This window comes from Gobius niger, assembly GCF_951799975.1.
Source record: "Gobius niger genome assembly, chromosome: 18".
Lineage (NCBI taxonomy): Eukaryota > Metazoa > Chordata > Actinopteri > Gobiiformes > Gobiidae > Gobius > Gobius niger.
The window spans coordinates 12,066,545-12,094,153 of NC_136869.1; the positions used below are offsets into that span (position 1 = coordinate 12,066,545).

General features: G+C 40.9%; 1 protein-coding gene across 1 annotated transcript; it reads right to left on the reverse strand.

The window, feature by feature from the left end:
- Positions 1-672: 672 nt before the first annotated feature.
- slc22a17 (solute carrier family 22 member 17) lies at positions 673-26,832 on the reverse strand. The gene is made up of 10 exons (XM_079576024.1): positions 26,325-26,832; positions 24,111-24,620; positions 16,654-16,757; positions 13,276-13,430; positions 12,453-12,618; positions 11,373-11,497; positions 9,320-9,425; positions 7,414-7,637; positions 4,485-4,596; positions 673-1,284 (listed from the first exon to the last, which is right to left on the reverse strand). The coding sequence occupies exons 2-10, from the start codon at positions 24,585-24,587 to the stop codon at positions 1,008-1,010; spliced, it is 1,746 nt and encodes a 581-aa protein (XP_079432150.1). The 5' UTR covers positions 24,588-24,620; positions 26,325-26,832; the 3' UTR covers positions 673-1,007.
- Positions 26,833-27,609: the final 777 nt, after the last annotated feature.

Here is a 27,609-nt window from a genome sequence, read left to right on the forward strand (position 1 = left end):
GACTAATCCTTAATATCTAGAGACGAGTCCCCGGGCGTCTGGCAGTCGCGCCCCAGCAGGATTAAAGGATGTTTACTCAGAACTGACCACAAGGTTGTAACATTAAGTTATCGGCTTATTTCATATTCCAACCAGCAGATCCCATAAAGATGCTGCCGTTTGTTAGGGTTGCAGCATATTTTGGTTATTCTTTACTGATCAATCTAATCAATGAATGTTTAGAGCATCTTCACAGTGTAAACCTTAAGGTAAAGTTGGCAGAATGCACTCTTAGTGATGGGACAGACTAAAAGCTAAGAACATCCAGCAATCAGACACAGTGACTGACCTGAATGTGGGGCTCATCCTGACCTCTGATTGGATAATTGTCTCAAGAATGATCGTGATGTAATTAGTTTTTATAATTGTCAATAAATCAACATCGCAGTTGTTGAACGTGTTTACCTTCGACCCTCAAAACATAATCAGTTTTTCATCAAATATGTGATTTTTTTTTTGTTTGATTCTAGAAAATGATTTCTGGTAATCGATAACTAAAAAATAAAAAATATTTCAAACAGAGGTCAATCTAATTTCTGTATTTAACCAAGGGCAGTCCCACTGGGAACTGCAGAACTCTTTTATCAAGGGAGTTCTGTCAAACACAAGCGTTAAATAAAAAATCAATTATTTTCTTTTCATTCTACTTTTCTCTCTTTCTTTCTTATATGAAATCATAAATAATAAATAAAAAGTCATATTGTTGTGCCTAATCGATTTGACTGCGACGGTTTGAGCAGCAGACGTCTCCATGTTATGAAGTGGGAGGGGGGTGTGCTGTGATGGATGCTGGTGAAGAGGAAGCACACGGTTAAAGGTCAAAAGGTCACACACTCGTCAGAGGCAGGAGATGACAATGTTAGAAAAGCTTTGTGTCCTTCAGCCCTTTTCTCGTCATCCCTTTTTGATAAACGTCTATAGTCTTATATTGCCTGTATGCAACCTGCGAACGTGAGAAGGGTCTACGCTTAGGTCTCTGGGTTGGGCGTGGCCAGTAGCGGCACATTGTCCCGTCTCCTCCTTCCCAGCGGGGGGCGCCTGTACTGCTCCCCGTCGCCGAGCGTCTGGGGCAGGGGCTTCCTCTTGCTCTCGGGCAGCAGGAGGATGGACAGGACGGCCAGCAGAGCGAGGGAGGAGTAGACCACGTGGTGCAGGAAGTAGCCGTAGTGGTTACGCAAGTCCATGAGGGGCGAGCTGAGGCGCCCCACGCAGCCCAGAGCGAGAACTGCACCCACGCCGCTGCCCCTGGAGAGGACGAAAAGACAGATATTGGGAAATTATGTTATGCTCTTATTGTGAAAGAGTGGTTCAGGGAGCATGAGACATCCCTTTTACACATGGATTAGCCACCACAGAGTCCAGATCTTAACCCCATGGAGAGTCTTTGGTATAGATACAGACGGCATCACGTCATAGAAGGGGGCGTGGCTTTGTCAAGGGGGGAAATAGAATCTTTTGGGAAACACAATTTTCCACTCTTTTTAGCCATTTTCTGGTGAAATATGAAGTTATTTATCACACATAAAGAAAGTCAAGTGCAAATCGGGCCCATATGGATATTTTCTCACAACAGATTGTTCAGTAGAAGTGAAAAAACTGCAGTTGTAGCTAGCGCTAGCTAACTGTTAGCATTAGCACGATACTAACATGAAGCATCAAGCTAGCATCTCCGTTATTCATGTATTTATGGGCTGTTGAACCACTTTGCTCCTCTCCATGTCTTTGTATCTTTATTTATAGAAAACTATATTCATAATTCAGCATTTGTTAAAGCAGTTTTTGAATAATTAGAGAAAGTTTACGTTTTTCTCCAAATTGTTTTCCTGGCTGCTGGCTGAACTGTTTTCAAACATGACCATAAATGGGCGATTCTAGAGATGCCGTCTGATCTATGTGCTGGGGAAGGCTTTGCACAGTGGTCACACTCTCTCACCGTCAATACAAGATCTTAGTAGAAAATTAAAGCTACACAGGACCTTTTGACATTGCAGAAGCTTATTGAATGTGTGCTGTAATCACAAGTAAAGGCGCTCCAAAGACATTTTGAGTGTGTGACCTTTTTACTGTGGCCACGGGGCTGGACCCCTTTTGGGAGCAGAGCGGTTCACTTTTGGCTGTGGAAACACCCACAAAAACGCTCCGGTCCGCTCCTATGGAAATGCCCCTATTGAGTGTCTAAAGAGTGTGTGAGTCTGTACATGCAGACTGTTGATGCAACAAACCAACTTCCCCAAGGCAGAGGTGGGCCAAAACCTGCCAATCCCTTCAATCCGTCCTGAAAAACATGGCCCAGCCCTGATCTGATGATATGAGCTGGCAAAAAAGAGTGAAGAACGTAATGTTTTCACTAACATGAAGAAAGATCTTGTTTTTTTATGTGTTTTGGCAATTACACTCTCTTTGAGAACTGTGCTTGTTCAAAACGGCCCAAACTGTAACAATCCAGGCCCCAAGGAAAGTTCAAATATTCAAATGCAGTCCTTGCATCAAAAGGTTTGCCCATACCTGCCCTTATGGGACAAATAAAGCCAACTATATCAAATAAGCTTAGTCTCGGTGCAGTACTTTAACCTATTTAACAAAGCAAGTCCCTTGTTTTTTTATGTGTGAACAGAGAAGTGGAAATAGCATATTCTTTAAACGACAGGTTGTATCTTACACTTCGTGTCAGAGTACAACACAAACATGCAAAATTGTATAGCCTTAAAGGGATAGTTCAGGATTTTTGACATAGGGCCTCATTTCCTAGTCTCTCTATCCAGAGTGTTGTTGATTTCTGGAGATATTTTTTTTTTGTAATTCATGCAGTTGAAATCTGAGGCAAATCACTTATAACGCCAGACTAACCATATAAATGTATAAATGGAATATAACTGACCTTACATCACATGACTGATCGCATTTTGAGGGACTATTTTCTAGCAGATCACTCCGCCGCTGCGTAGCTTATACAACCACGAAGCTGATGCTTCTCAAATATAAGGTCTTTTAAATGCAAAATGGCTAAAATTACTCTCTCGACACAGACATTTATATCGTTAGTCTGGCGTTAAGTGTACTGATAAGTGTAAGTGATTTGCCTCAGGTGCACTGTGGAGTGGGTCAGACTGTTTTTAATGCAGGCTACTAGTTACCATAGAAATGCGCTAGCCTTGCACTAGCCTAGCGCCACGAAACTCTTCAAATATAAGAACTGCTTGAATTACAAAAAAAAAATCTCCACTCTCACACACTCTGGATAACTAGGAAATGAAGCCCTATGTCAAAAATCCTGAAATATCCCTTTAATGTAAGAGGCTATACAAATAAGCATAAAAAATGCATTGAAGACAAAAGGATGATCTACTTCACTGTTATTTCTGCAGCTGGTGTTAGTTATGTAAAGCTTTCACTGATCTCTCCAAACTCCATATACCTCCAGTCCCTTATACAATAGCTCAGATTTAGTAGGTGCTAATTACAGCAGCCCACACAAGAGAGCGGCTGTGACCCAGTGTCTAGACCAGGGGTCCTCAAACTACGGCCCGCGGGCCAAATCCGGCCCGCGAGATGATTTAATCCGGCCCCCCACTTGTAGAGCACAAATCCCTGAGTATGTCAAAAAAAAAAGTAAGTCTCTAGCCCATTCCTGTGCGGAGTTAGGATATTTTAACTAAATAACCAGTTTACTGATTCCAGCCACTAGGGGGCAATTTGAATAAATAAAACATAATTCCACAGGTGTCCAGCAGAGGGCACAGAGGGTACATAATTTTATCTGAAAATAAAAATAAATGGAAATTAAAAGAAAGTGTGAAGACTTGATTGCTATTTTTGCAAACCACTACAGTGAAATAAATATGAGCCTGAATCAAGTGTTGATCTTGTGGATATAGTCGTGGGGACGACTGTGCAGGCGAGTCAACTCTACTTCACAAAGAGGCATTTTGGTCTGAGTCATACAATTCTATATTATAGCCAACCCGGTCCGGCCCCCCATCACAGTCAGGAACAATAATGTGGCCCCCAGAGAAAAAAGTCTGAGGACCACTGGTCTAGACACATGGAGAACCTTTTTATACTAATCATTTTACCTTATGCTTTTGCCTTCTATAGCTTCACAGTTGTCGGTGTCACGGGTAATAAAAAGTTTGAATGTGTTGACATAGATCACAATCATTATTTCAGACGATCACCTTTTATAAGAGTATTTTGCCACCTAGACATTTCTGCATTTTTAATAACCATTAGCCTAGTTTCTCTGTGCTGTGTGTAGGCGGAGTGCGGGATCATTAAGTCCTGCCTAAAGTCACTTTTTCTTCATCACTAATACATTCCGCTGGTGAGTCCCCCCTTCGTACGCACTTTGTGATTAATTTTTCAGAACTCATTACCAGAGCGAGATGTTCCCGGCCAAAATGATTCTGCGTCAGGCCATTTTAATATGCTCGGTAGAAAAGTGTTACCTTATAATTGTGGGCATGATCTCTGCGGTGAAGAGGATGCACAGGGAGGCAGTGGCTTGTGACGAAAACAGGCCGAGGACTGAGAACACAGTGATGGCCGTCTCACTCAGATCTACAAGCACAGGAGAGAGAGAGGCATTTGAAATAAGGTTAAAGGAAGGTTTATTGTCCCAGCAAGAAAATACGGGGGAAACCAGAACGCATGGAGGAAGGTCAGGTGCACACTTTCATTGTGTCCTTGGGTAAGACACTTCACCCTCCAGTGCCAGAATAGATTGTGTAGGAATGAGAGCGTGAATGGGTGAGTGGTTCTAAAATAGAGCTCTAAAAATTGAGACCTTTATGAACCACCTCAAAAAGGTAGAGGTAAGTATTTAGGGACAAAACCTTGCTGCTAAAAGATATACGGTCACCTTCGTTCAAAGTTGAGCAACAGTTACTTTCTCTGCTCATTTAATCTTGACCCAAACAACCTGTTTCCAGTAAATGGTTCTTTTATCAGCAGCAGCAGGTGACCTCCTCACTCTTCTTGAGGAGGTCGCCTAAAAATCCCATTAGCTCCTTGTTGTCGGGCCACACGCGGTCAGTGAAGCGTGATTAAAGCAATGCACCTGACAAGTTTTGACTTTGGTGCCACTGCAGTGTCCTACATTAAACTCTGAGGTCATGGAACTGTTTCAGCCACTAGGGGGAGCTGGAGACCAAGTAAACTGCAGAGGCATTTGCCATCATGGTGTGTGGGGGAACAAAGGAGGTGTTTTTCCATGAACAGGGCTGTGGGGTTAGCTGGAGCTGAAGAATACTTTGAAATTGGATTTAATTACAGAATACTTGGCTTACAATGTATTTAGTAACGTATTCCGTTACTTTGTCCAATCAGAGTACTGTATTCTGAATCCTTTCACATTGATTTACATTATATTCATGCATAAAAGCGGCGTATGATTAAAGCTACACTTGTTACACGGCCTGTTGTGAACTTGCCACTATTACTTACTTGCCATGCATTAAAGCACTTTGCAAATGCCCGCAGCCCCAAATAACATAGAGCTATAAATATGCTTATGAATATGAAAGTGTAATTGAATTATTAATGAAGTGCAATGTATCCCTTTGATAATAGGAAAGTAACTGCATTCTAAATTGCTGGGTTTCAGGTGACATCATAGCGCTCCTAAAGGCCTGTAATATTATATAAAGGTAAAATTATATTGTCTTTTGAGGACATTGTTGGTCTTGTACAGAGAGATCATGGACCCAGTGACTGATATTAATGATCATTTTTGTAATTCATACATTTAGATACGACTTCTGAAAGTGCAGTGCAGCTAATAGGAAAAACTGGCTCCTGCCCCCACTGGGTCCAATGACATCATCACATTGTAGAGCCTGAAAACAACCAATATCCTCAAATTCTCACAATCCAAACCCATATTCAAAGTTCTCCTGATCGAGATTAAAAATCACATGGACGTTACCAAACGTATAACAAACAAAAAATCAATAAACCTAATCAACATATATGAAGAATTGATCCATTAATGCTGTCATTTTCATTTCTGTTCAATTGGTGTTCTTCTATTTCTTTTTGTTTTGCTTTTTATTATTATTTTGTGATGTTTTGTCCTCTCATGTCTCTGTCATAGAGTCATACAGTATGGCTTGCAAAAATGGAACCTGTAAAATGCTCTTTAAGTAAAGTGAGGATAAACGAATCGAACCTGAATGTTTATGAATATAAGATGTAAATAATGTGTATATATATGTATATATGATTTAATGTAAATATATATATATTTTTTTAAAACAATATCCTCAAATGAGAGAGTAACTTTAGCAGAGTACAGTTAGCACAGATACATGCATATTCAGCTACTCCCCAACTCTCCCCGACTGTAGTAAATAGACTTAATGAGCTTCACCAATTATGATGTATTTCATGTCATGTATCAATATTGCTTTACTGTAGCTTTAGATTCACCAACTAATACAAAAATGCAGGGGAGAGGAAAGTTTAGATAAGATACTAGGGCTGTCAAAGTTAACACATTACCCAAGATTACTCAGATAATGAACTAATTAATCATGGGTTCATCGCCAATGATTCGCATCGTCTGTGTCTCGAACGCACATGACCTGGAAAGCAGAGCACTTGCTCCCATTGATTTATAATATACTAGTTATTAGTTTGTTAATGAAATGTGAGCCAGTGCTAATGAATATAATATTTACATCCAAATGAACTGCGATCAGATTTAAAGAACGAATCAACCGCAATAATATATACAAGCTCTAAAAATGTAGGTAAGTGAAAGTATTCATTCAGCCCATTCTACACTCTAGCTTTTTAACGCACTACACTATACAGGAAACAAAAATACCTAGTGAAGATGGTAGCCACAAGGAAGTAACAGGACTAAATGAGTATTATAATATGCCTGTCCCGTGATATTAATGTCAATCACTTTTAGTTTAATAATTAGAAACAACATTAGTTTGGTATTGGAACCTGACTGAAAGTACTACAGTGTAAACCTGTGATAAATCTCTTATTACATCTTTAAAAGTAAAATTTACGACGTAGTAATGCTTAGTATACTTTGTCCTATCAATCTTTTGGCTCATTCTATCAACATCTGTAACAATAATCGGTATCTGTTCAGCTCAGGAAGGACTTGTTTATATCCAAAGTCAATGTAATGTAGACCTTATAATTTATTATGTTATGTAAATGTATATTGAATTGAATATGGTGTAGGCACATAAGCTTTAATGCTTCAGCCTACTCCATTTTGAGCATCCACAATTGTATAGTAAAGTCAAATAAATTATAAAAGTTAGTAAAAGTACCTATTTTTACAGTATTTTTCCATATATTTGTCTGGATTCACAGTATAATCCGTCTCTACTTGGTGCTCGTCCCACTTACACTCCATGAGGCCGAGGAGGATCAAAGAGGCGAGCCCCGTCATCGTCATGAACAGGAGCAGGATGCCGCGGCGGCCGCACCTGTCCACCGTCGCCCAGAGCAACAGCCAGGCCCCGCCCCCCGCGCTGACGGACAGCAGGTACGTCCAATAGAAGCTGGGCGCTGTCCCCCTGACGTCGCCGCGGAACGAGCTGTAGCAGTGACTGATGCCGTGGGAGATGAACCTGAGGAGGGAGAACAGGAGACACCAGGGGGGGGAGTTGTTCAATACTAAGTGTGTGGCAACAGCAGCAGGTGTAACTCGGCACAGAAGAGGTCTGTAAATAAACTGTGGAGCAAATGGGGTGACCACTAAATTTGCAGCGGAAGGTAAAATGAGGACAGCACTGTTTCTTATTGACAGAGCAGGAGATACAGCTGAATCTCCCACACACTCCTGCAATGATTAAGAAGCAGAGTAAACCCCCAGTGCAGGAAGAGACGCTCCTCAGAGACTAACCCGGACCCTAAAGGCACAATAAATTTGTTTTGTCCTACTTTAGCATATTGGGAGTTAAGATATTTGTGGGGAAAACACTGTGATTCTATATATAAAACATGTATTTATTTCATGAACTCTCAGGTTAGTTTTCTAGCATTTCAGTGAAACAGCAAATTGTGAAATGTGCCAATGTTAACGTCTTAACCCCCACCTGAACCGAGCACGTTTTCTCCAAATATAAAAGCTTCTGGGGAAAAAATCGGCGAAATGGAGACGAAAATGAGGATGAAAACACAACAAAAAAGTGACACAAACAAACCGGAAAAACTACAATAATACAATAAAAAAGTGACAAAAAGAGTGACAAAAAGAGTGACAAAAAAAGCAATGAAAAACACGACAAAAAAGAGACAAAAATGCTTAAAAAATGTGGCATAAATGCTACGACAACGATCAGTTTTGTAGGTCTTAGATTTCAAATGAGGCGTCACACTGGTCTAGGCGGTAAACTCCAGTCAAGAAGCTTCTAGAATTGGGTTAAAGCTGAACTGGAAAACATGTGATCGGTTAAAGGAACAGGCCACCATTTTTACATACTGAGATATGTTCTTGCCTGAGTTTAGACAAGTTGATGCGTACCTGTCTGGTCTTTGTGCGTGTCCTCAGTCAGGAAAAATGACCAAAGATGTTGTTAGCATTAGTATATTCCTATAGCTCCAAACGGGGGTGAAGTTAGAAGCGACCAAGCTCTTCCACGGGCACAAAGACCAGACAGGTACGTATCAACTCATCTAAGCTCAGGCAAGAACATATCACTGTATGGAAAAAACGGTGTCCTGTTCCTTTAAGGCGGGGGTTGAGAGGTTAAGAAAGGTAGGAATCAACCATAATTTATTTTGTGGCTCCCTCTTTCATTGTGTGTTATGAAATAATCAGGTATAGGGCCTTTAATGTCATTTCTAAGGGATTTGTGGGATTCGTGGCCCAAGAAGGGACTGATTGTTGTTATTTTAGATTGATGGAAACCAAAGCACCTGGGGCAAACCTGCACAGGGGACGCATCAGGCTCTGAGGCCGGAGAGAGCTCCTGACTTCTCTGCTATGATCCTAAATGTTGAGCCCAAAAGCACCTAATAGTCATGATAAATGACCTTAAAGTAATTATGAGTAGTTTAACTGGCCTCAACATGACATCACAAGAGTCTGGAGGCAAAGGTTTATCCATGTCTCTCTGAAAATGAATATTGTAGTTAAAAGCTTGTGATCATTTTATTGAGCTTCCGTGCAAATAAACCTCAACCACTAGCAACAACAGAAAAATAAGAACTCGTTAAATGAGATAAGAAAATAAGAAGGTTAAGGTGTGCTTTAATGTTTCCAGGATACATTTCCACAGGCGCAGTTAGTGGGCGTATTGAGACTTACGAGGTGAAGCCCAGCACACAGAGGTTTTTCCAGATGTTGCGGCTGTGGACGAGCTCTGGGAAGGACAGATGTGGGCGCGTCGAAGGAGGCGGCTCAGAATCCAGCTCTGCATCGAAACAAACGACAACACAATGACCCAGTTTTTCATTTAGGCAATTAATAACACGCAGATCGAATGTGGGAGTGACGTGTGATGATTCACTTCCAATTGGAGCGTCCCGAAAGTAACAAAGTCAATACTGATGACTTTGTACAATGTAAGTCCAAAAATCACTTATTTTTGCGTCCTTGTAATGAGAAGCAGGAAGTGCCTTACATTTAGCCTGTGTATGTACCTTTATTGCTACTTGAGTAAAATGATGAAATGATTTCCTTTTACCAATGCGAGTAAATTTATAAATGTCAATATTTACCAAATAAACAGAATGGAATTATTTGTTAGTTTGTTATTTGGAAATATCACACATATTACTTTATGTTCTATGTTATGTTATGTCATGTTACAGTTACTCAGTACTTAAGTAGCAGTTTGACTTAATACTTTGTTGCTCTAACATAAAACTGTACCATAATGGCCCAATACTGGAGGGAAACCTGTCAAAAGAGGTGCTTATGTCGCTAACTTACAGTGGGGGAAAAAAGTATTTGGCCAAAATCCAACAGAAAGTCTATGGGAAACTGACCAAATACTTTTTTCACCAGTGTACATATAACTAGCAGCTAGTTTAGGAAGTGTGATCTTGATGGTGGAGGCCCCATTGGAGGCCTATATCTGGCGACATCCGATATTAACGGATACCAAGAGACTTTCTTAAAAGTAGTTGCTGTGGGTGAAAAAGTTGGACCTCTTTTCTCCAGTGTGAGATCAATGTAGTGTCTTTTTTCAATTATAGGCTAATTATTAATAAACATTCATGGGAAAACATTAAAAAAGACTAACTGGTCTTTTCTACACTAAATACATGACCGGTATTTAGGTTACATGAATATAAACAACTCACATAAATGAATCTGATCATTACAACTTGTGCATAACTAATATGTTAGATCAATTATTACTTAACAGCATTTCATAAACTAAAATACAAACTGACTGCAGCCGATTTGATTGTATTCGGCTACTTTAGATGATCCTGTCATAGTTTCTGCCCCGGCCTTGATTAGTTCAAATTCAAAATCTCAAAATTCAAAGATTTTATTGTCAATTCATTGATATGAATAAAAATTCTCTCAAGTCCTTGGTGTAGAGCTGGGTGTGGGGAGTGAGGGGTGGAAGCACAGGGAGGGCAGGGAAGGGAGAGAGTTCAGCTTCCTGACAGCCTGGTGGATTAAACTGTTCTTCAGTCGACTGGACCTGGCCCATGGATTTTGCAGTCTCCTCCCTGAAGGCATTACCTTGAAGAGACTGTAGGGTCCCTGGTAATTCTGAAGGCTTTGCTGCTGGCCTACTGTTGCTAGCCGCGATATTTTGCACAGCGATCAAAGAATAAACAGCTAACTAAAACAGCAATTGAATTCTCCAGGTTCTGCCCTTCAAAATGAGGTACAGCATGTCCATATTCACTAAGCTTTAGTCGGAGAAAGTTGTGTTTTTTAAGCGGTCAAAACTGGTATCGGTTCGGTGCATCCCTAATCATAATGTTCTTGTCTGACCCATTTGACACTATACTTGCTTTTAGTCTCATCTTTGAATTGAAATACCCACGGATCTATTGTAATTAGTTTCACGAATACTTTCCAGAAATTCTAAACACTAATCTGAACTTTAATGTACAAATAATGTCACTGCAGGTTATTGTATTACCGATTTCATTTACGCAAAGCCATTTCAACCCATTTCCCAGTACAGACAAGGATTATCATTACACCCAGTATTGTCCGAGCGTCTTTAATAAATTATTCAATACTCTCATTACAATAGAGCAGAATGAAAGGCACTGTTTTCAAATGAGAAAACATGAATAATTGATCCAGTGAAATGCCAATTAGAGCTGTCCCTTTCAAAGGCACAAAAAGAGAAACATATTAGAATAGAATAGAGTTTAGTCCAAACCTGTGAAGCTCTCGTCGTCTCGCACATCTCGGTTTGAGTTTCTCCTCTCGCTGAAGGAGTTCAAGTCTCCGGTTCTTTCCGACAGAAGCAGCCATCTCGGAGACTCGGGGAAGACCCCAGGAATGCTGCAAACAAAACAAAATTATGTATTTAAACCTGACACAACAGGCGTGATAAGGTTTGGTCACAAGAGCAGGAAGAATTTGTCCAACTGTGAATATGCAGATGTTTTCACGGTTGATATCTTAATCTAATAAATATCTTTCATTCATTTTCTTCAACCACAACTGAGACTTACATTTAAGCAGCCTACCGGGTCAACAAGAGCATTTCCTATAGAACTTTGTCCAGTAATCCTATTTAATCTCAAGTAATTTGATTGTGACTTCAATAAATCCACATTTTGGAGGCAGAGGACCGAAAGCGGCTGGGGACTTTTTAGCTAATGCCTCCTGACATGAGCTAAAAGGCTCAGGGCGACGAGAGCGTCGGGATCAATGCGATCAAACAAAGCTTTCAGCGAGTCAGTCTGCATTCAGTCACTTTATCAGACATGATACGGTCGATACGGAGAGATTTACACATCAGGCAGAGAGCAGCCAACACCGTACATGCCAGATGTGTGAGTAAAATTTAAATAAGAAAGCTGAGGTTGCACATCACTGCGGTTTCAAGCACTTATGAAGTCCACTGAAGCCTGTCCTTAGAAGACTTAGGGGTCATTTACTAAACGTTTGCTCTTGTGCAAAACATCAGCAGCCGAGTCATTTGTGCATTTATCACTCGCGCTGCATTCTCTCAGTTACATATCAGATCTAGGGCCTTAAAACTGTAATACTGGCAATAACAAAAGGTAAATTAGGACTAAAAATATCTTATTTTACTTTCCAGCTGGCATCTGCCTTAATAAATCACCCTCTCAGTTTTCTTAATTCTGGATGCTTAGACATCCTGCTGGAAAACAGCAACAACAGAGTTTGAAAAACTGGCACATCTGGAAATGACCAGCTGCCTCGATTGATCAGACTCTGCTTTATAAACATGTTAAAAAGACAGAATATAATTAAGTTGGAGCCGTACCCGTAGCTGAGGAACAGAGTGAGTGGCGCCGCGCCTGCTCCCAGCAGCCCCCTCCAGGACTGACAGCCCAGAGCCACAGCCAGCAGCAGCAGCTCCCCACACACCGTCATCAGACCCGCCAGCATGGTGACCACCAGCCGCAGGGACGGCTCGCACAGCTCCACCCCTGATACAGACAAAAACTTTACTTTCTGCCCTCACATTGCAGCACAGTATAATCTATTCATTTTTATTCAAACAAAATGCAGTTCTCGCTGCAGACAAAGTTCACTGGTTCGGTTCACTGTAGCGTAGTACTGTAGAGTGTGTAGTATTCAGACTGAGTAAATGGTCTCATGGATCATCAAGGAACCAGACACCCATTCAGACTCTCACTTAATGTACGCAGACACTGAAAGCCAGGTGGGTGAAGCATCTTGAGCACAAAATACAGTGTACAACTGCAAGAGCCGGGATTCAAACCCTCGACCTTCCGATCATGACGACCCGCTCTACTGTCGGACGGTCAGACACGGTGGTGCCTAACAGCAAGAAGGTCCTCAGTTCAATTCCCAGATGTATGTTCAATGTTTTGACTGTTGCTGTGAACTACCACATAGAAAATGTTTAACCTTCTATAAAATTGGGCAAAAAACAGTCTATATTGGTGATTATTTTTTACTGCATCTGAAATTATCACTGTCCTCAATAACATCCCTAAAATACATGTCAGCTTAAGTAAAAACATTCAGTAAAGAAAATAATCAGCAGGAGACAAATAGACTTTATGGTTGTCAAATGATGGTGTAAAATCCCTTGTGATGTGTAAAGATGCTGCACTTACGGGTGATGTAGAGCGTGAGGTAGACTCCGCCACTGGCTGCGGCCAAACAGAAACGCATCACAATGAAAATGGAGGGATACGGAGCGACACAGACCAGCACCCCGAAAACCACAGAGAGGGTCAACGAGATCAGGAGGGACTTGGACCTGCCCAGCCTGAGGAGGAGAGAAAATAATGACGGGTTGAATTTAGAAAAGCGTATGTTTGGTTAGGCAGTTGTATTATCAAAGAGAACTGTGTCATTTGGGTTTTATTTATAGAGGTTATGGAAAGAAGGATCCGGTGGGGATATAAATGTGCAGTCACTGGATAAAATTACACGGTATAATTTCATTTACAAAGTGATGCAATATGTAGGAAACACTTTACAGCACAGTAACAGCAATGTAATATGATAGAAAAGAATGGTAGCCAACCTAAAAGTGCAATGACATCGTAATTATATAGAAACAGGACACACCCCGACTTAATTCTATTTTATTCTGGTCCAAAGTCATTCATAACGTTCCAAACAATTTTCTAACATCCCAGTTCTGCTTTTTGCACAGGGACAACTCTCAATACTGTCACATGGTAAAGTAGTTCCCCTCCTGGAATCGCCGCCTTAACGTGGTGGAGGGGTTTGAGCACCCAAATTACCCTGGAAGCTCTGTTGTCGGGGGCTTCGTGCCCCTGGTAGGGTCTCCCAGGGCAAACAGGTCCTAAGTGACGGGTCAGACAAAGAGTGGGTCAGAAGCCCCTTATGAGGGACCAAATGCAAGGCCGTGGGAACCCAGGGTGCTGAGGGCGCTGCAGCACCCCCTGGTGGATTATTTGCAAACTGCAGGCAATAAGAATTAATAGGAAATATGCACAGAAAAAGCGTTTTTGGGGTCAATTTTGTCCCTCAGCAACCCCTAACTATAATATCTTCCCATGGCTCTGACCAAATGGCCTAGTTAGAACCATGAGGCCGTCCTTCTGTGGACCCACCACCTGCAGGAGGAGCCATATGGGGCTGGTGAAATGTGATTTACGACCCGGCAATGGACAAGTGGAAGAAAATGGAAGGATGGATGGATGGATGGATGGATGGATGGATGGATGGATGGATGGATGGATGGATGGATGGTAAAGTAGTTAATCACTGTCACATGGTAAACTATCACATGGATAGTTCATAATCAATAAAGAGACTTGTTTTTTTTTCCAATTATATGGAAACATGGCTGAAAGATGCATTATCACACGTCATCCTTGATTTCTTCAATTTCCAGTTTCCTCCAACAGTGTAAGCAAAATATGAAGTCATAACCTCTCCCTTTGACATAACTTTGGGTATAATAAATGTGTCAGTTTTGCAGTCTACGTGGCTTTGTTCTCTTCTCGACTGCGCGCTGTGCTGCCAATAACAAACAGTGCCCACGCTCAATTGATCTCCAGATGAATTAAAGCCGTTAGCTAAATTAAACTGGCATCAAACCCCAGTGTTTTCCCCTAAATCTACAGCTCCCCCCGGGCCATTTCTCTCTCACTGCACCACAGGCCCGGGCCATTAACACAATTATCCACGGCGCCTAAACAATGCGGGGGCAAGATTTTGGTATTCAAGATGAAACTTAAGTGAGCGGGGCGAGGAGGCTGAACTCACGTTACAAATCTTATTCCCATTCCAACACAGTGAGACAAACGCTTTCCCTTTTTCCCCATTTGAGCCAAAGCCACTTCCTCTGTGTACGACATACTAAATCCTGCAGCTCTTCACTATTAGCGGCCGCTGTCAGACAACGTAAATCTGCAGCTAATTTCATTTGTTCATCAGCCGGTCAGTATTCCTCTTCCTCTTTGGTGCGCCGACTGACCGACAAAAAGATTTTATCTGCAATGTAACAAGATCATTTATCTCTGTGACGGCGGCAGACTTGTGAAGTATCGGCTCAGTGGAGGGAATACAAAGCTTAATAAATTGTACAGTTGAGCATCTGAATTATGGGTATTAAAGGTCCTTTCTTCATGCTTTTTGTAATATGACTCAACACCAGAGCCTTGATTTATTTTTATTATGTTTTTAGCCTGAATTTCTAGAATGTCCTTATATGGTCCAGAGCAGAGTGAAGAGTTAGAGCTGTGAGAAAGGTATGTGACAAACTACTGTGTCTGCTTAAAACATAGCTCTTAATTGCCCAGTTCAAGGAGTTAAAGCTACAATACTGTAGTGTATTTATGGCTGCAAACATTTACATTGCATTGTCGCTCAAAACTAGAAAAGGGCAGAAAAAACACAGTCTAATTCTTATACTTTATTTATTTCCTTTATCCCATATTTTGTTATTTTTTTCTAATATTTTCCAAATTTTTCTGCACATTTTTCCCCATATTTTTCTTCTTTTTTTCTTTCAATTTCTTGACATTGAATATAAGCTTGATATCGTAAATTTGCAAATCTTCCAAAAACAGGCATATTATCTTGTACACCAGCCATTCCCAGCCCGAGACATTGCTGATCACTTATTGATCCAAAAACCTCCCTGGGCCCCCAATATTTAGAATTTACTCAATCCAATTTGTAATTATTTCACAGCTAAAATTACATAAAAAATAACATCTACAATGACTGTAGCTAAATACGGTAACACTTTATTTTACACTACCTTGATGCATTGTACCAAACAACATTAAGTACAATGTAATCTGCTTTGTAACAATTTGTTATAACTTGTAGTACATACACAATGGAATAATGTGTATTAGTACTTTGCAGGTACACAATGTAATAAGACATATGACCTTTCGGGTTAGGGCTAAAGGTTAGGGTCTTAGGTCTTATTACATTATGTACCTGCAAAGTACTAATACACATTATTCTATTGTGTATCTAACCCTTAGGTACAAGTTATTACACACAAGCCCATTATATTACTAAATTTGGCAAGTACAATGCATCAAGGGTAGTGTAAAATAAAGTGTTGCCCTAAATACGGATTTAAAGTGATACACTTTCGCAAATAGATGTACATTTTCCTTAAAAATCTGTATTTTTCAATGTACTTGTTTTGTAGCCATGGTAAATGGTAAATGGTCTCAACTTATATAGCGCTTTTCCACCTAAATTAGGCACTCAAAGCGCTTTACAGCAAGGATCCACTCACCCATTCATACTCTCATTCATACACCAATGTACGCAGACACCGACATGCTTTGGGGGGCCCCTTGTAGTGTCTCTAAGGTCCCACTGTTGTAGACAATACATTGCCCACCTCTAAGTGTATTATTATTATTATTATTAGGATTTTAGCATTATTAGCATTAGCATACATTAGCAATAATTAGCAGTAAGTTTTTAATTCTGTGATTGGATAAAACACAACATGATCTAAAACTCATGTAATCACGTCTCACCTGTCAGCAGTGTAGCCCAGGCCAAGGCAGCCGGTGAGGATGCCCAAAATGAAGCAGACCTCCTCCACTGGGACCAGCCAGTACTGAGCACACACCAGGTCCCACTGTGACACAATGAAAATATTGATATTGTGAGGATAAGTCAAACTTTAAACACAATTTTACGGGATATACTAAAACCCCAGTTAGCCAACTATGAATCCTACTTTAGTCGTTTTCTCGAGTAAATGCAAAAGCAGCACGTCTCCACCTCGCTCTGTCTGCCGCGCGCCCACCCACATACATTACTTGCCCATGTACCATAGGATTACACTGAAACGCTGTCTCAGGAAAATCAATACCCACTTACACTGAATTTAGGTCAAGAAAACCTCTGAGCCTCTGTGGGAGCAACTGCTGAACGTAAATGCAGCGTAAATAAAGATTAATGGTCCAAAACAAAAAATACTAGCCCAAAGAGCGCACAATAATTACAATTTCTCAATAGTCGTTTTCACAGTTCAAGCAAAAATCTCCAAATAGGCAAGGCAAGTTTAATTGTATGGCACATTTCATGTACATGACAACTCAGTGTGCCTCACAATACCAGACACCAAAACACGACAAAAAAATTGCAGTAAAAAGCATTAAAAATACAATAAAATTACATTAAAAATATGTATATGTATATATTAAAATTAGTTAAAATACAATCAATTGCCATTAGGCGGCACTAAAAAGGTGTCCTTTCAGCCTGGACTTAAACAGTCAGGGTTGAGGCCTGTACAAATCGAACAAGAGGGGCCCCAGAATCGACCCCTGGGGAACCCCACAGGTCAATGCCATCCGGACTGAGACACAGTAGGATCTGAACCACTCGAGAACCTTTCCAGAGATTCCCACCCAGGTTTTTAACCTCTCTAGTCTGGTCCACTGTGTTAAATGCAGCGCTCAGGTCCAGCAGAACTAAAACTGTGACTTTGCCTGCATCTGTATTTAGCCTGATGTCGTTTGTCACCTTGATCAAAGCCCTCTCAGTAGTGTGGGAGTGTCTAAAGCCCGACTGGAACACGTCAAAAACATTATTTACAAGAAGAAAGTCTGTAAGTTGGCTGTAGTGGCTAAATGACAGCTGTGTTTAGGGCCTTTGGGAAAACTCCAGTCTGAAGTAATGTCAGTGGATTGTCCGGAGCTCAGTGCCTGAATATCTTATCTAAAGCTTACTGTCCTGTCTAATGAAGGCCTCAATTAGTGACTTTAATTGCAGTTTTAGGCATAAAAGAAGAAGGAAATTCACAAAACATTAAACCTTATGAACTCACAGTCCTCTTTAAATATCTTACTCTTTATCAAGTGCCAATTGGTCCATGGTAACTTAAACAGACAAAGTAAATAACCAAATTATGAAAAATAAAAATAAAAAAATAACAAATAGCAAAATAACTTAAGGAAATTAGGCTACAACTAAATGAAAAGAAAGAATAATACTGTAACACTTAAGAATGTAGCACTACCTTATATCTTACTATCGTCATGTTTACTACTTTTTGGCAATGTGTAGGTCCAGCTTTTGTCACCTCCTCTAAGGGCAGACAGGACACACGTCTACTGTGGCTGTTAACAAACTGCTAACTACTATCACAGCAGCCTCTCGGGACGCCCCGGCCAGCTGTCTAAGTCTCTGCAGCACTTTTAGTCACATCACGGACCGACCCAGTGAGTTCACACAAACAGCTGAGGTCAGCAAATGTCGTCGTCTGTCGCTACCGCCGCCCGAAGGAGAATGATTTTAATGACGCAGAGGAAGAGGAAGCACTGGGGCAGCGGATAAAAAGCCCAGCGTTAATTGGAGGCCATGCACTGAGACAGAAAAGGGATGTCACAAAACATCACTGGTGCTGCTGCTTGGAATCTAATAGCAACATTTAACATAGATGTAATTTGCAATTTTCAATATTACACACAAATCTACAATTATATTACCATGTGAGCAAACAATGGAGCTACTATAGAGACTGCTAAAACAACACAAACATGCATTACTGAAAACGCTAATTACAAAACCGTTTCCACACAGTACGATCCATTAAATTTACACAAAAACAGTAAGCATAGATTTTTCCATCAAATTGTGTCAAAACAACCAAAACTGACTAAAACTGACTAAAACTGATCTTTTGAACATACTTCTTAAAGAAACTAGATTTAAGTTGGTCATTTTATACTCACTACTGCCACCTTAGGTCTTATGTGTAACTGCACTTTCTATACTGAGTGACAGTGCAGGATTTTAGAGGCAGTTGTGGTGAACAGCTCATTCTACACATTAGGACACGGCTGGAACATGTAGAGATGAGATGAAAATACTTGGTTTTAACATTTTTAAACTCTGTATAGTCCCTTTAAAGTAACATGTTTTATTTTTGTTTAGGCTGTGTTACAAAGCAATATATCTCGTGGTTTCGCGATAAATTGCGTCGCCTACTATACTCTGCTCTGGATTATCTATATATTAGTAAATTAATGATCTTTTTTTACATATTTGGTGTCAGTATCAGTGAATTAACAAAGACAAATCCTGAAAATTCTTCTCACAACAATCATTATATAGAAAATACGTCATCGCCACTTGATGACGATTGAGCGAAGACCTGAGCACAGGGGAGTTCAAACTACGGTCCGTGAGCCAACTGCGGCCCACTTTAAATTGGCCCGTTGCAAATTCTAAAAATATAATAGAATTCTTCATAATTGAATATATATAAAATAAATGAAAATCCATTAACAGAAAGCTGTGATGAAGAAGTTTTTTACTTTAAAGGGGCTAGATGCAAGTTGGTCATTTTATACTCACTACTGCCACCTCAGGTCATATGTGTAACTGCACCTTCTATATTAAACTTGTGCATGACGGCACTTTGGACCGGAATTTTTGAGTGACAGTGCAGGATTTTAGAGGCAGTTGGGGTGAATAGGTCTGGGCTATGGCTGGAACATGTAGGGGGAGGAAAATACATAATTTTAACATTTTTAAACTGTATAGTTGTATACTAGTGTATAGTTTAAATTTACACAAAAACAGTAAGCATCGATTATTCCATCAAATTGTGCCAAAACAATCAAAACTGACTTTTTGAACATACTTATTAAGGTAACATGTTTTACTTTTGTTTAAGCTGTGCTACCAAAGCCACCTGACTATACTCTGCTCTGGATATTATATTTTTTAGTAAATTGATGATCAAGATGATGACGACAAATCATGAAAATTCTTCTCACAATAATCATAACATAGAAAATATGTCATCGCCACCACAAACAAACTCTGTCCAACAAACAGAGGACAATGAAAAGGAGCCAGTTCAGAGACGGGACGGACCGGTTTGGTGAATGGAGATCCTTGTCTCTGAGGTAACTCACCTGCGGACATGACCTGACTCTCGACAGCTGCTGGTCTAGTCCTAGACTCATAATACGTGACAACACACACACTGCACTCTTTGGGCCCTATTTAGACATCATGAATAATGAATTACTCAATCAAACAAAGTGGACAAAACAGCAGGTGTGTTTCTGATGGAGCTGAAGTCTTGCGCAAAGGTGAAAAGGTGTGGCGTTCACCGACTCTATGTGATAAATAGACCACACAAAACCCAAACAGGTACCCACATCTGAGACGGTTAATGTTTGATAAGCAAGAAGGAATATGTCTCATTATTACAACATAAACAAGCATGTGACCTTTGTCTTTCCTGTTATATAGGGAAGCACATCCGTCAGAGGAGCTTGAACAGTCTCCAAGGCGCTTTATAAATAGTGCAAAATACACTCAAAAAATATATAATTGCAAATATATACAACGGGCTGTGCAATTACTCAAAATTCAATAACAACGAAGATCATTTCCATCAACTCCCAGAAGTATATTTTTTGGTAGAAGCCAAAATGACCTACAATAACCTGTAATTACCATATTTACTTTACTTGACATGTAGAATAAAAGGAATCCGTGTTGTGTCGGCTTTAAACAGTGCACACTATTTACTTATTTATTGATCCCTGCTTCCTGCTTCCTGCACACAGCTGCCAGCTCAGCACAGCAACACTGAAGAAGCAGAACCAAAACTGCAGCCAAAAACTCTAGTATCATCAAAAGGCAAATCAGGCCCCACAGAGCCCCCATCGGTCTCCAAGCAGCAGCTTTCCTCGCGCCAGTTCTAGCTTTTTTTAACATGAATCAAAGTTTAGGTCTGTTGGAAAAGTACAGCCTCTGCATATGTTTACATGAGCGTTTTTGAATATTGTTAGTATAAGATTTCAACAGGAAAAATAGAGAGATTACATCCTGAATTCAATGTGTATTTACTATTTAGTGTACGGTTGCTGGGCGGACAACCAAGGGAGGGTTAAGGGTGTGTCTCCCACGGCAACCAGTCCAAGTGGAAAGCTGTGGGCAAAGGTTTGGACAGTAAAGAGGATTTTCTTTTTCTTTTTTTTATATATGCCTCACTCATAGATGATGTTTCCAATTACGTACGTTCCAAAATACTTTCTTTAAAAAATTATCAATTAAAAAAAAGCCTTAGAGTGCGGGATGGACTGTTGTAGTATGTTCACTGTTACCATGGAGATCCACCATCTTTGTGGGTGCCAGTAAACATTTCCCATCGACGTAACTTTAGCTAAAAACGGTTCAAGAAGTGAAGAAAAAAGGCGTTGGCTGCTGAGTCACGGCTGGTAAAAGCCAGTGTAACGCCTCATTTGAAAGCTAAGACCTACAAAACGGATCAAAGACTTTTCCTCGCGTTGTCGCTGCGTTTTCGGCACTTCGTCGTTGTATTTTAGGTGCTTTTTCATCACTTTTTTGTCACCTGTTTGCTGCGTGTTTGCCGCCTCTTTAGTTGCATTTTTGTCACATTTTTGTCGCCTGTTTTGTTGCATTTTTTTTGCTTTTAGTCATGTTTTTGTCATGTTTATGTTGCTTTTTTGTTGCGTTTTCATCAACTTTTTGTCACTCTTTTGATGCTTTTTTCCCCGCGTTTTCCTCCTCATTTACGCCTCGTTTTGTCGCTATTTTGACGCTTTAATTCGAGAAGCTTTTAGACTTGGGTCAGGTCAAACTGGAGGTGTGAACAATGGCTCCAGTATTTTACTTTATAAAATCTCCATTAGTTTATTACTGCTGCAAATCCCATGATGCTTACCGATATGTCATCGCAATCCTGAACCCTATACCTGAATTGCATTTATTCTTTTAGGCTTACAAACAATGAATCATCCCTAACTTTCTTCACACATTTTTAACATCTCACTTCTTCACAGGGATGGTTTACACACAGGTTTCTTAACTTTTGGAGGGCAATACTGTCACGTTAATGTAAACAACAACAACCAGTCAGCAAGCTTTGACCAATTTGACCTTGTCCTAGTTCACAATTGAAACAAAAAAGGCTTTATAATTAGGGTCTAAAGGTCTTTTTTTTTCACAAAGGAGTAAGTTTTAGTTCACCACTAATAAAAAACAGGTCCAGTATAGGGCCATAACTGACATTCTCTCCAAATTTTGAGGAAAATACAGATTATTTACAGAGTTTTCCCTTTAGACAAACACCCAGATGATGTATAACAAATATGTTCACATATTAACTCCAATGGCCGATAACAAATCTCTTGCAAGCTGTTGAAATGAATGTTGACGTGGCTATTTTCTACCAAAAACGTTTATCTGACATGACAGATGTTGCGTTCACCATTCAGTTTGTTTTGCCTAATAATAACCGAGGAGGACATATTTTTAGCAGACCTCAAAATGACTTGTGCAGCAGAGTATCCTGAAGCTGCAAAATCTGCAGTTACACCTGACGTGGCCTATTTTTGTTCATGTGTAGAACTTGGATATTTTAGTGGCACAGGACGTACAAGAAGGGAGGGATAAAATTAGGAAAGACAAAGGGATAAGTGATAGTTCTGTTGATCCTCTTGGTTGCCCTCTATTATTACTTTCGATCTGAATTGAAATGAACCAATAACAGAAAACAGTTGTGGGATTATCTATGTTGATAACTGGTGGTTATCTATGTTGACGGCAACAATCGTTTTATAAATGGACTACAGTGTTTCCCTCAGGATTAAGACTTGAGTGATGAAGGCCATTTTATAGTGCAGTCACTTAGTACTTCTAATTCTTTTAATTATTGCTTAGCATCTTCCTCACATTGGTGGGGAGCTTCCTACAGTCTCCTCTCTAAATAGAAAACATTGGAATATTGAAAATCAAAACAAATAATTAACTAAAGCTTCAAAGACATGCTTGTAGGTAATGAATAGGAGTATTGCAGTGATTCTCAAACTCATATTTGTATCACCAGGCCTCGATCAAGATCAAATCAGGACTTAACTGGGTTTTTAAAGTGTTGAAATTGTACCTAAGTTGAAGTAAATTGTGTCAGTAGGTGCACCATGTAGTGGTAAGGGCTGAAACAACGAATCGATAACTATTTTAATAATCATTTAATCGTTTTCTAGTAAACAAAGACCCAAATAGAGCAAAAATGACATGACATTTGTTTGTAACGTTAGGTTTTGTAGTGTTTTGTACATTATAAATATCATACATATATCTGTCAGTGTCTCATCCATCAACATGTCGTCAAGCGGCGCCACTTTAGGTTCATGTGGTGAGAATCTTTGAAAAAACACAATTTTCAAACACCTTTCATAGCCAAGCGATTAATCGATCAATCAATTACCAAAATAATGGTTAGTTACAGCCCTAAGACCATCTAAATCAGATCACTAGGACCACTGCTCTAATATGTTACGTTTTCTCAAGTTTAGTAAGATTTTAGTATCTAGTAGCAGGGCTAAAGATTGCCTGAGCCTTTGAGAAAAAATAAATAAATCAACAAAACAAAAAATGTGTTAAATGAATAAGGGGGAACTTCACATTAAAGCATAGTAGCTTAATAGTGTAGTAGTAGGATGGAAATAGGGAAGGAAAGGAAGGGTACATGTATAGTACCATTCACATGGCCACTCAGTACTCAGTGGTGTAAGCTACGTATCGAGCCACCGCTGCCTTTGGGGGTAAACCAACAGAGGCACACACATCTGCGCCAACGGACCCTCCAACCACCAACCAACCAGCCACTCACCCAGGCTACATGGTATTCCCTCACAGTCTCCCATCCTGGGACTAACCCTGCTTAACTTCCGAGACTTGACGAGATCAGGTAACAAGATCAGATAACAAAAAGTGGAATAACCTGGAAATAAGACACATACTTATTTTTCTCCATTATAACATGATTCGTCATAGCCCCAACCTGAACCCAGTTTCAAGACTGTAAACTACAAGGAGAATGATAATGGTTCTAAAACAGGGCTGCAAAATGTGTTATCCCTTGTTATCCCAAATGTACATGCTTTTTCAGCGTCCGTGTGCTGAAGTAAAGAGCAGCGTGTAGAGTTTTAAATACCTCAGTCACAATGTTGTTCTTAAGGCCCTCTGTGACATTGTAGTCCCATCCGTCGTTGCAGTCCACAATGGCGGAGCGGCTGCTGTTGACGTACTGCTTACACTGGGACGGCCCCCCGTTGTCTCCCGGCCTGTCCCCCTTTACCCAGGGCAGGGACGCATTCAGGACGTCCGGCAGAGACGAGGACACGGGCAGGCGGCAGTGGTGCGGAGGGGACAGAGTGATCAACCCGTCGGAGGACAGAAGGAAGGCCAGGAACAGGTTGGGCAAAATGGACAGGGCTATGAGGACCCGCTGCTTTTTTCGACCCAAAGCGAGCACCATGACCTCGCCAGTAGGGGGCAGAGCGGGCGGGAGAGGGAGGGATGAGGAGGACGGGGCAGGGGATGATGGGACAGGAGAGGAGGGGAGAGACGGGGGAGGCGGGGGGCACGGGGAGGGGGAGACAAGCGGAGGAGAGTCCGGGGAAGTCATCATGAGAGGTGAGGTAGGCCGAGGCAAGGGCAGGCTCTGAGGATAAGACAAGAATAACACTTATTATGAGGGGGCACACAGTCCTACAATACTCTAGAGCTGACTGTACAATTTACTCATATTTGTATTATGTAAAGTCACTCTTCTTAGTCCACGACACTAAATACCTGAAGATAAAAGCAGATCAGCTTTCTTCAGATGTTGTATGTAATTATCCAGTTATGGTTGTTGAAAATGTTCAGGCGACCACATGATGGTTTGTTTTACTGCACACAGATATTTCTGCCCTGTCCCACCCATTCAGTATATTCTTTCATTTGTGCCCACTGCCCTATGAAGTGTATATGAACTGTGCCCTGTAATCTGCTGCGGTCTCAGTATCAGTGGTTAAAGTGGACTTTGGGAGGTGGTGGAACTCTAATCTAGAAGACACACAAACACTACATTAGGTCGATATATGAGCGGCTGTGTATAGATTACATGTAACAGTAGGTGTTTTATATGACTTTTATAATTGCTTTATATTTAAAATATGTTATAAACCATTTTACATTTCTAAAGGCTCTTGTTTGAGATACTCTCAGAAAGTCAGAGCAACAGCCAGACCTCCGGGAAAGTCCAGGTTCCCCTATTATTAAAACATGTACAATAGGTTCCCCTCTGGGCCATGACTCCCCTGAAAAAGAGATTATTAATCTGAGTGGGATTTTCCTTGTTAAATAAAGGTCAAATTAAAAAAATAAAACCTTTACTTTCTCAACTCAGTCCCTCCATGTCCCGCCGACTCACTCAAGTGCACCACCCTAGATAGTCACCCTCTAAAATAAACAAACATGACGTAAGCTGGATGCTACATCTGATCAGTATCCAAGAGCACTGCTTTGAGCTTTGGTCACCTGCTTGTTGAAAGCTTTCTATGCATCCATCTCCTATAAAGTTATTATGCAGTACACACTGCATGAAGTGGTACTGGGAATGTCAAACATTCTATGAGGAGGCACTTGATGTGAAAAGTGTGCACTTGTAGGTGGCCAAATAGGAAAACCAAACCAAAAGATAGCCCGTGTAAGTTTCACTAGAAGATGAAATGCTCACAATGTCAACATGCACTGTCCCAACCAAATAAAACCAATGAAAACAAATCATATGTGTACATGAGCAGTGATACATGAATATCAGAGTGATTGGTCAGGGCTGATTTCCAGCAGAAAGGCACGTGGCTACTGGAAAAATATCATTAGCCAATTGTAAGACTATATCTTTAAACATGTATAAATAATAATCCTAATGTGGACACATTTCCCAGTTGCAGCCCTGATCGTGCTGAAGCAGCCGCCTCTAGTGTTGTTCCCAGCTGAGGGGCAGGAATGTGGACAAGCTGTGCTTTTAGCAGCCTGCCTCCTCTGTCTGTGTCGGCGCTGCACATGGTCTCTCCTACAGCAGCCTGTGTGTGTCGGAGGAGTGTTTTCCTCTGCGCTTGGACAGGAAGTCTTGGAGGGGAAAAAATGGTCCCACGGGGTTACATAAGAAGAGCTTTTAAACACGAGGGTAATGGGCGAGGGGACATGGGGGACAGTCCGCCAGCTCCAGCGAGAAGCCACACAGACACAAAAGCCTTGTATGAAGATGAACATTTGAGAACGGCAAGTGTAGACTGTCTCTTGAATCCTGATCCACCTGCCAGGATAGAATAACACATGCAAATGACCCCCTGTTACAGCTACACAAACTGTTACTCACCACTTCGGATGTTCGTGAAGTCCTCTACTGCTCGTTTCTGCTGCAAAATATCCAAAACATTGCGTAGTGCGAGGAAACTGTGCGGTTTAGCTGCGTTCCCAGTCTGCGCTCATTCCTCCTGCGCGCTTCGCTGTCCTTATGTTATTCCAATAAACAAAGGCATGTCGGTCACGAAAAAGAAGTATAACTGTCTCTAGCGAGCGCCATGATACTAGCAAGGGCAAGAAAGAGTCCTCCGCCAAAAAGATGTGGGGAGAATGGTACAGCCAGGCGGTCACCAAGTGGATGCTCCCTCTATCCAGTGGTGCCGATGACCAAGTTTCGGCCCATCGACATTACGCATAGTGTCTGAATAAATCACGATTTCAACTAACGCGCACAAAGCGTGGAAAGCGTCTCTGTGCGTGAGTGGCTGGTCATGGAGACTGCGACAAGAAAAAGCTGCGAAAAAGGAAAGCGAGAAAGCCACACAGACGCCCGGTGAGGAAAAATCGGCTCTGATCGTCAAAGGAGACCGGAGACAAAGATCGTGTCTAGAGAGGAGAGGGGTCACTCTAGATGTGTGTTCTTAAACTATGACGTCTTAATTAGCAATTTCTTTCTCCGGACAGATTTTTACCTGGTTGTAAGTTGCGCGTTCACTTTTCCATTTAGATTTGTCCCTATGTTGTTTTTGACATTTTGCTTTGCTTTGTTTTCTTCTCTTGCGCTTAACAACATCGTAAGGATACATACAATAATACTACTCATATTTCCTACGTTTGCCATGGTGCACGAAGCGCCTGCACTCGGGTCTTTGTAATGGAGAACTGGCCGCTGTGTTGTCGCTGACTGTGGGTAAAATCCAGTAAAGTGGGATAGAGTGAGACGTCTGTGGTTTTAGTCTATCACTCTGGTTGCTCGTTCTGCCCTCGTGCCACATGATGGAGCCATTCATCAAAGTCTTTACAAGGGACAGGCCACAGCACAGTGTGATGATGCTGCAGGACTTGTTTAGAAGCTCTCAGTCGTCAGTCAGAGTTTTTCATATTGTAAAGGATTTCAGTATTTTGAGTTAGTTTTTAGCCTATAGCCTGCACACCACAGTACCGTCTACTTCAGGGGTGTCAAACATACGGCCCGCGGGCCTGATCCTGCCCGCGAGATGATTTAATCCGCTTAGACTTACTTTTTTTTGTAAATTAAAAAAAAAGTAAAAGTAAACTGTGGTTTTAATCCGCTTAGACTTACTTTTTTTTTGTAAAAAAAAAAAGTAAAAGTAAGCTGTGGTTTCAATAACAGCTTA

What these genes read in the sequence shown, in the direction of transcription:
- slc22a17 (XM_079576024.1), bottom strand. Translation starts at nt 24,587, where the DNA reads ATGATGACTTCCCCGGACTCTCCTCCGCTTGTCTCCCCCTCCCCGTGC. An exon ending in CCTCACGCTCTACATCACCC is followed by an intron (nt 12,619 to 13,275) that starts GTAAGTGCAGCA and finishes TGTCTGTATCAG; the next exon opens with GGGTGGAGCTGTGCGAGCCG. An exon ending in ACTCTGTTCCTCAGCTACGG is followed by an intron (nt 11,498 to 12,452) that starts GTACGGCTCCAA and finishes TTTTGTTTGCAG; the next exon opens with CATTCCTGGGGTCTTCCCCG.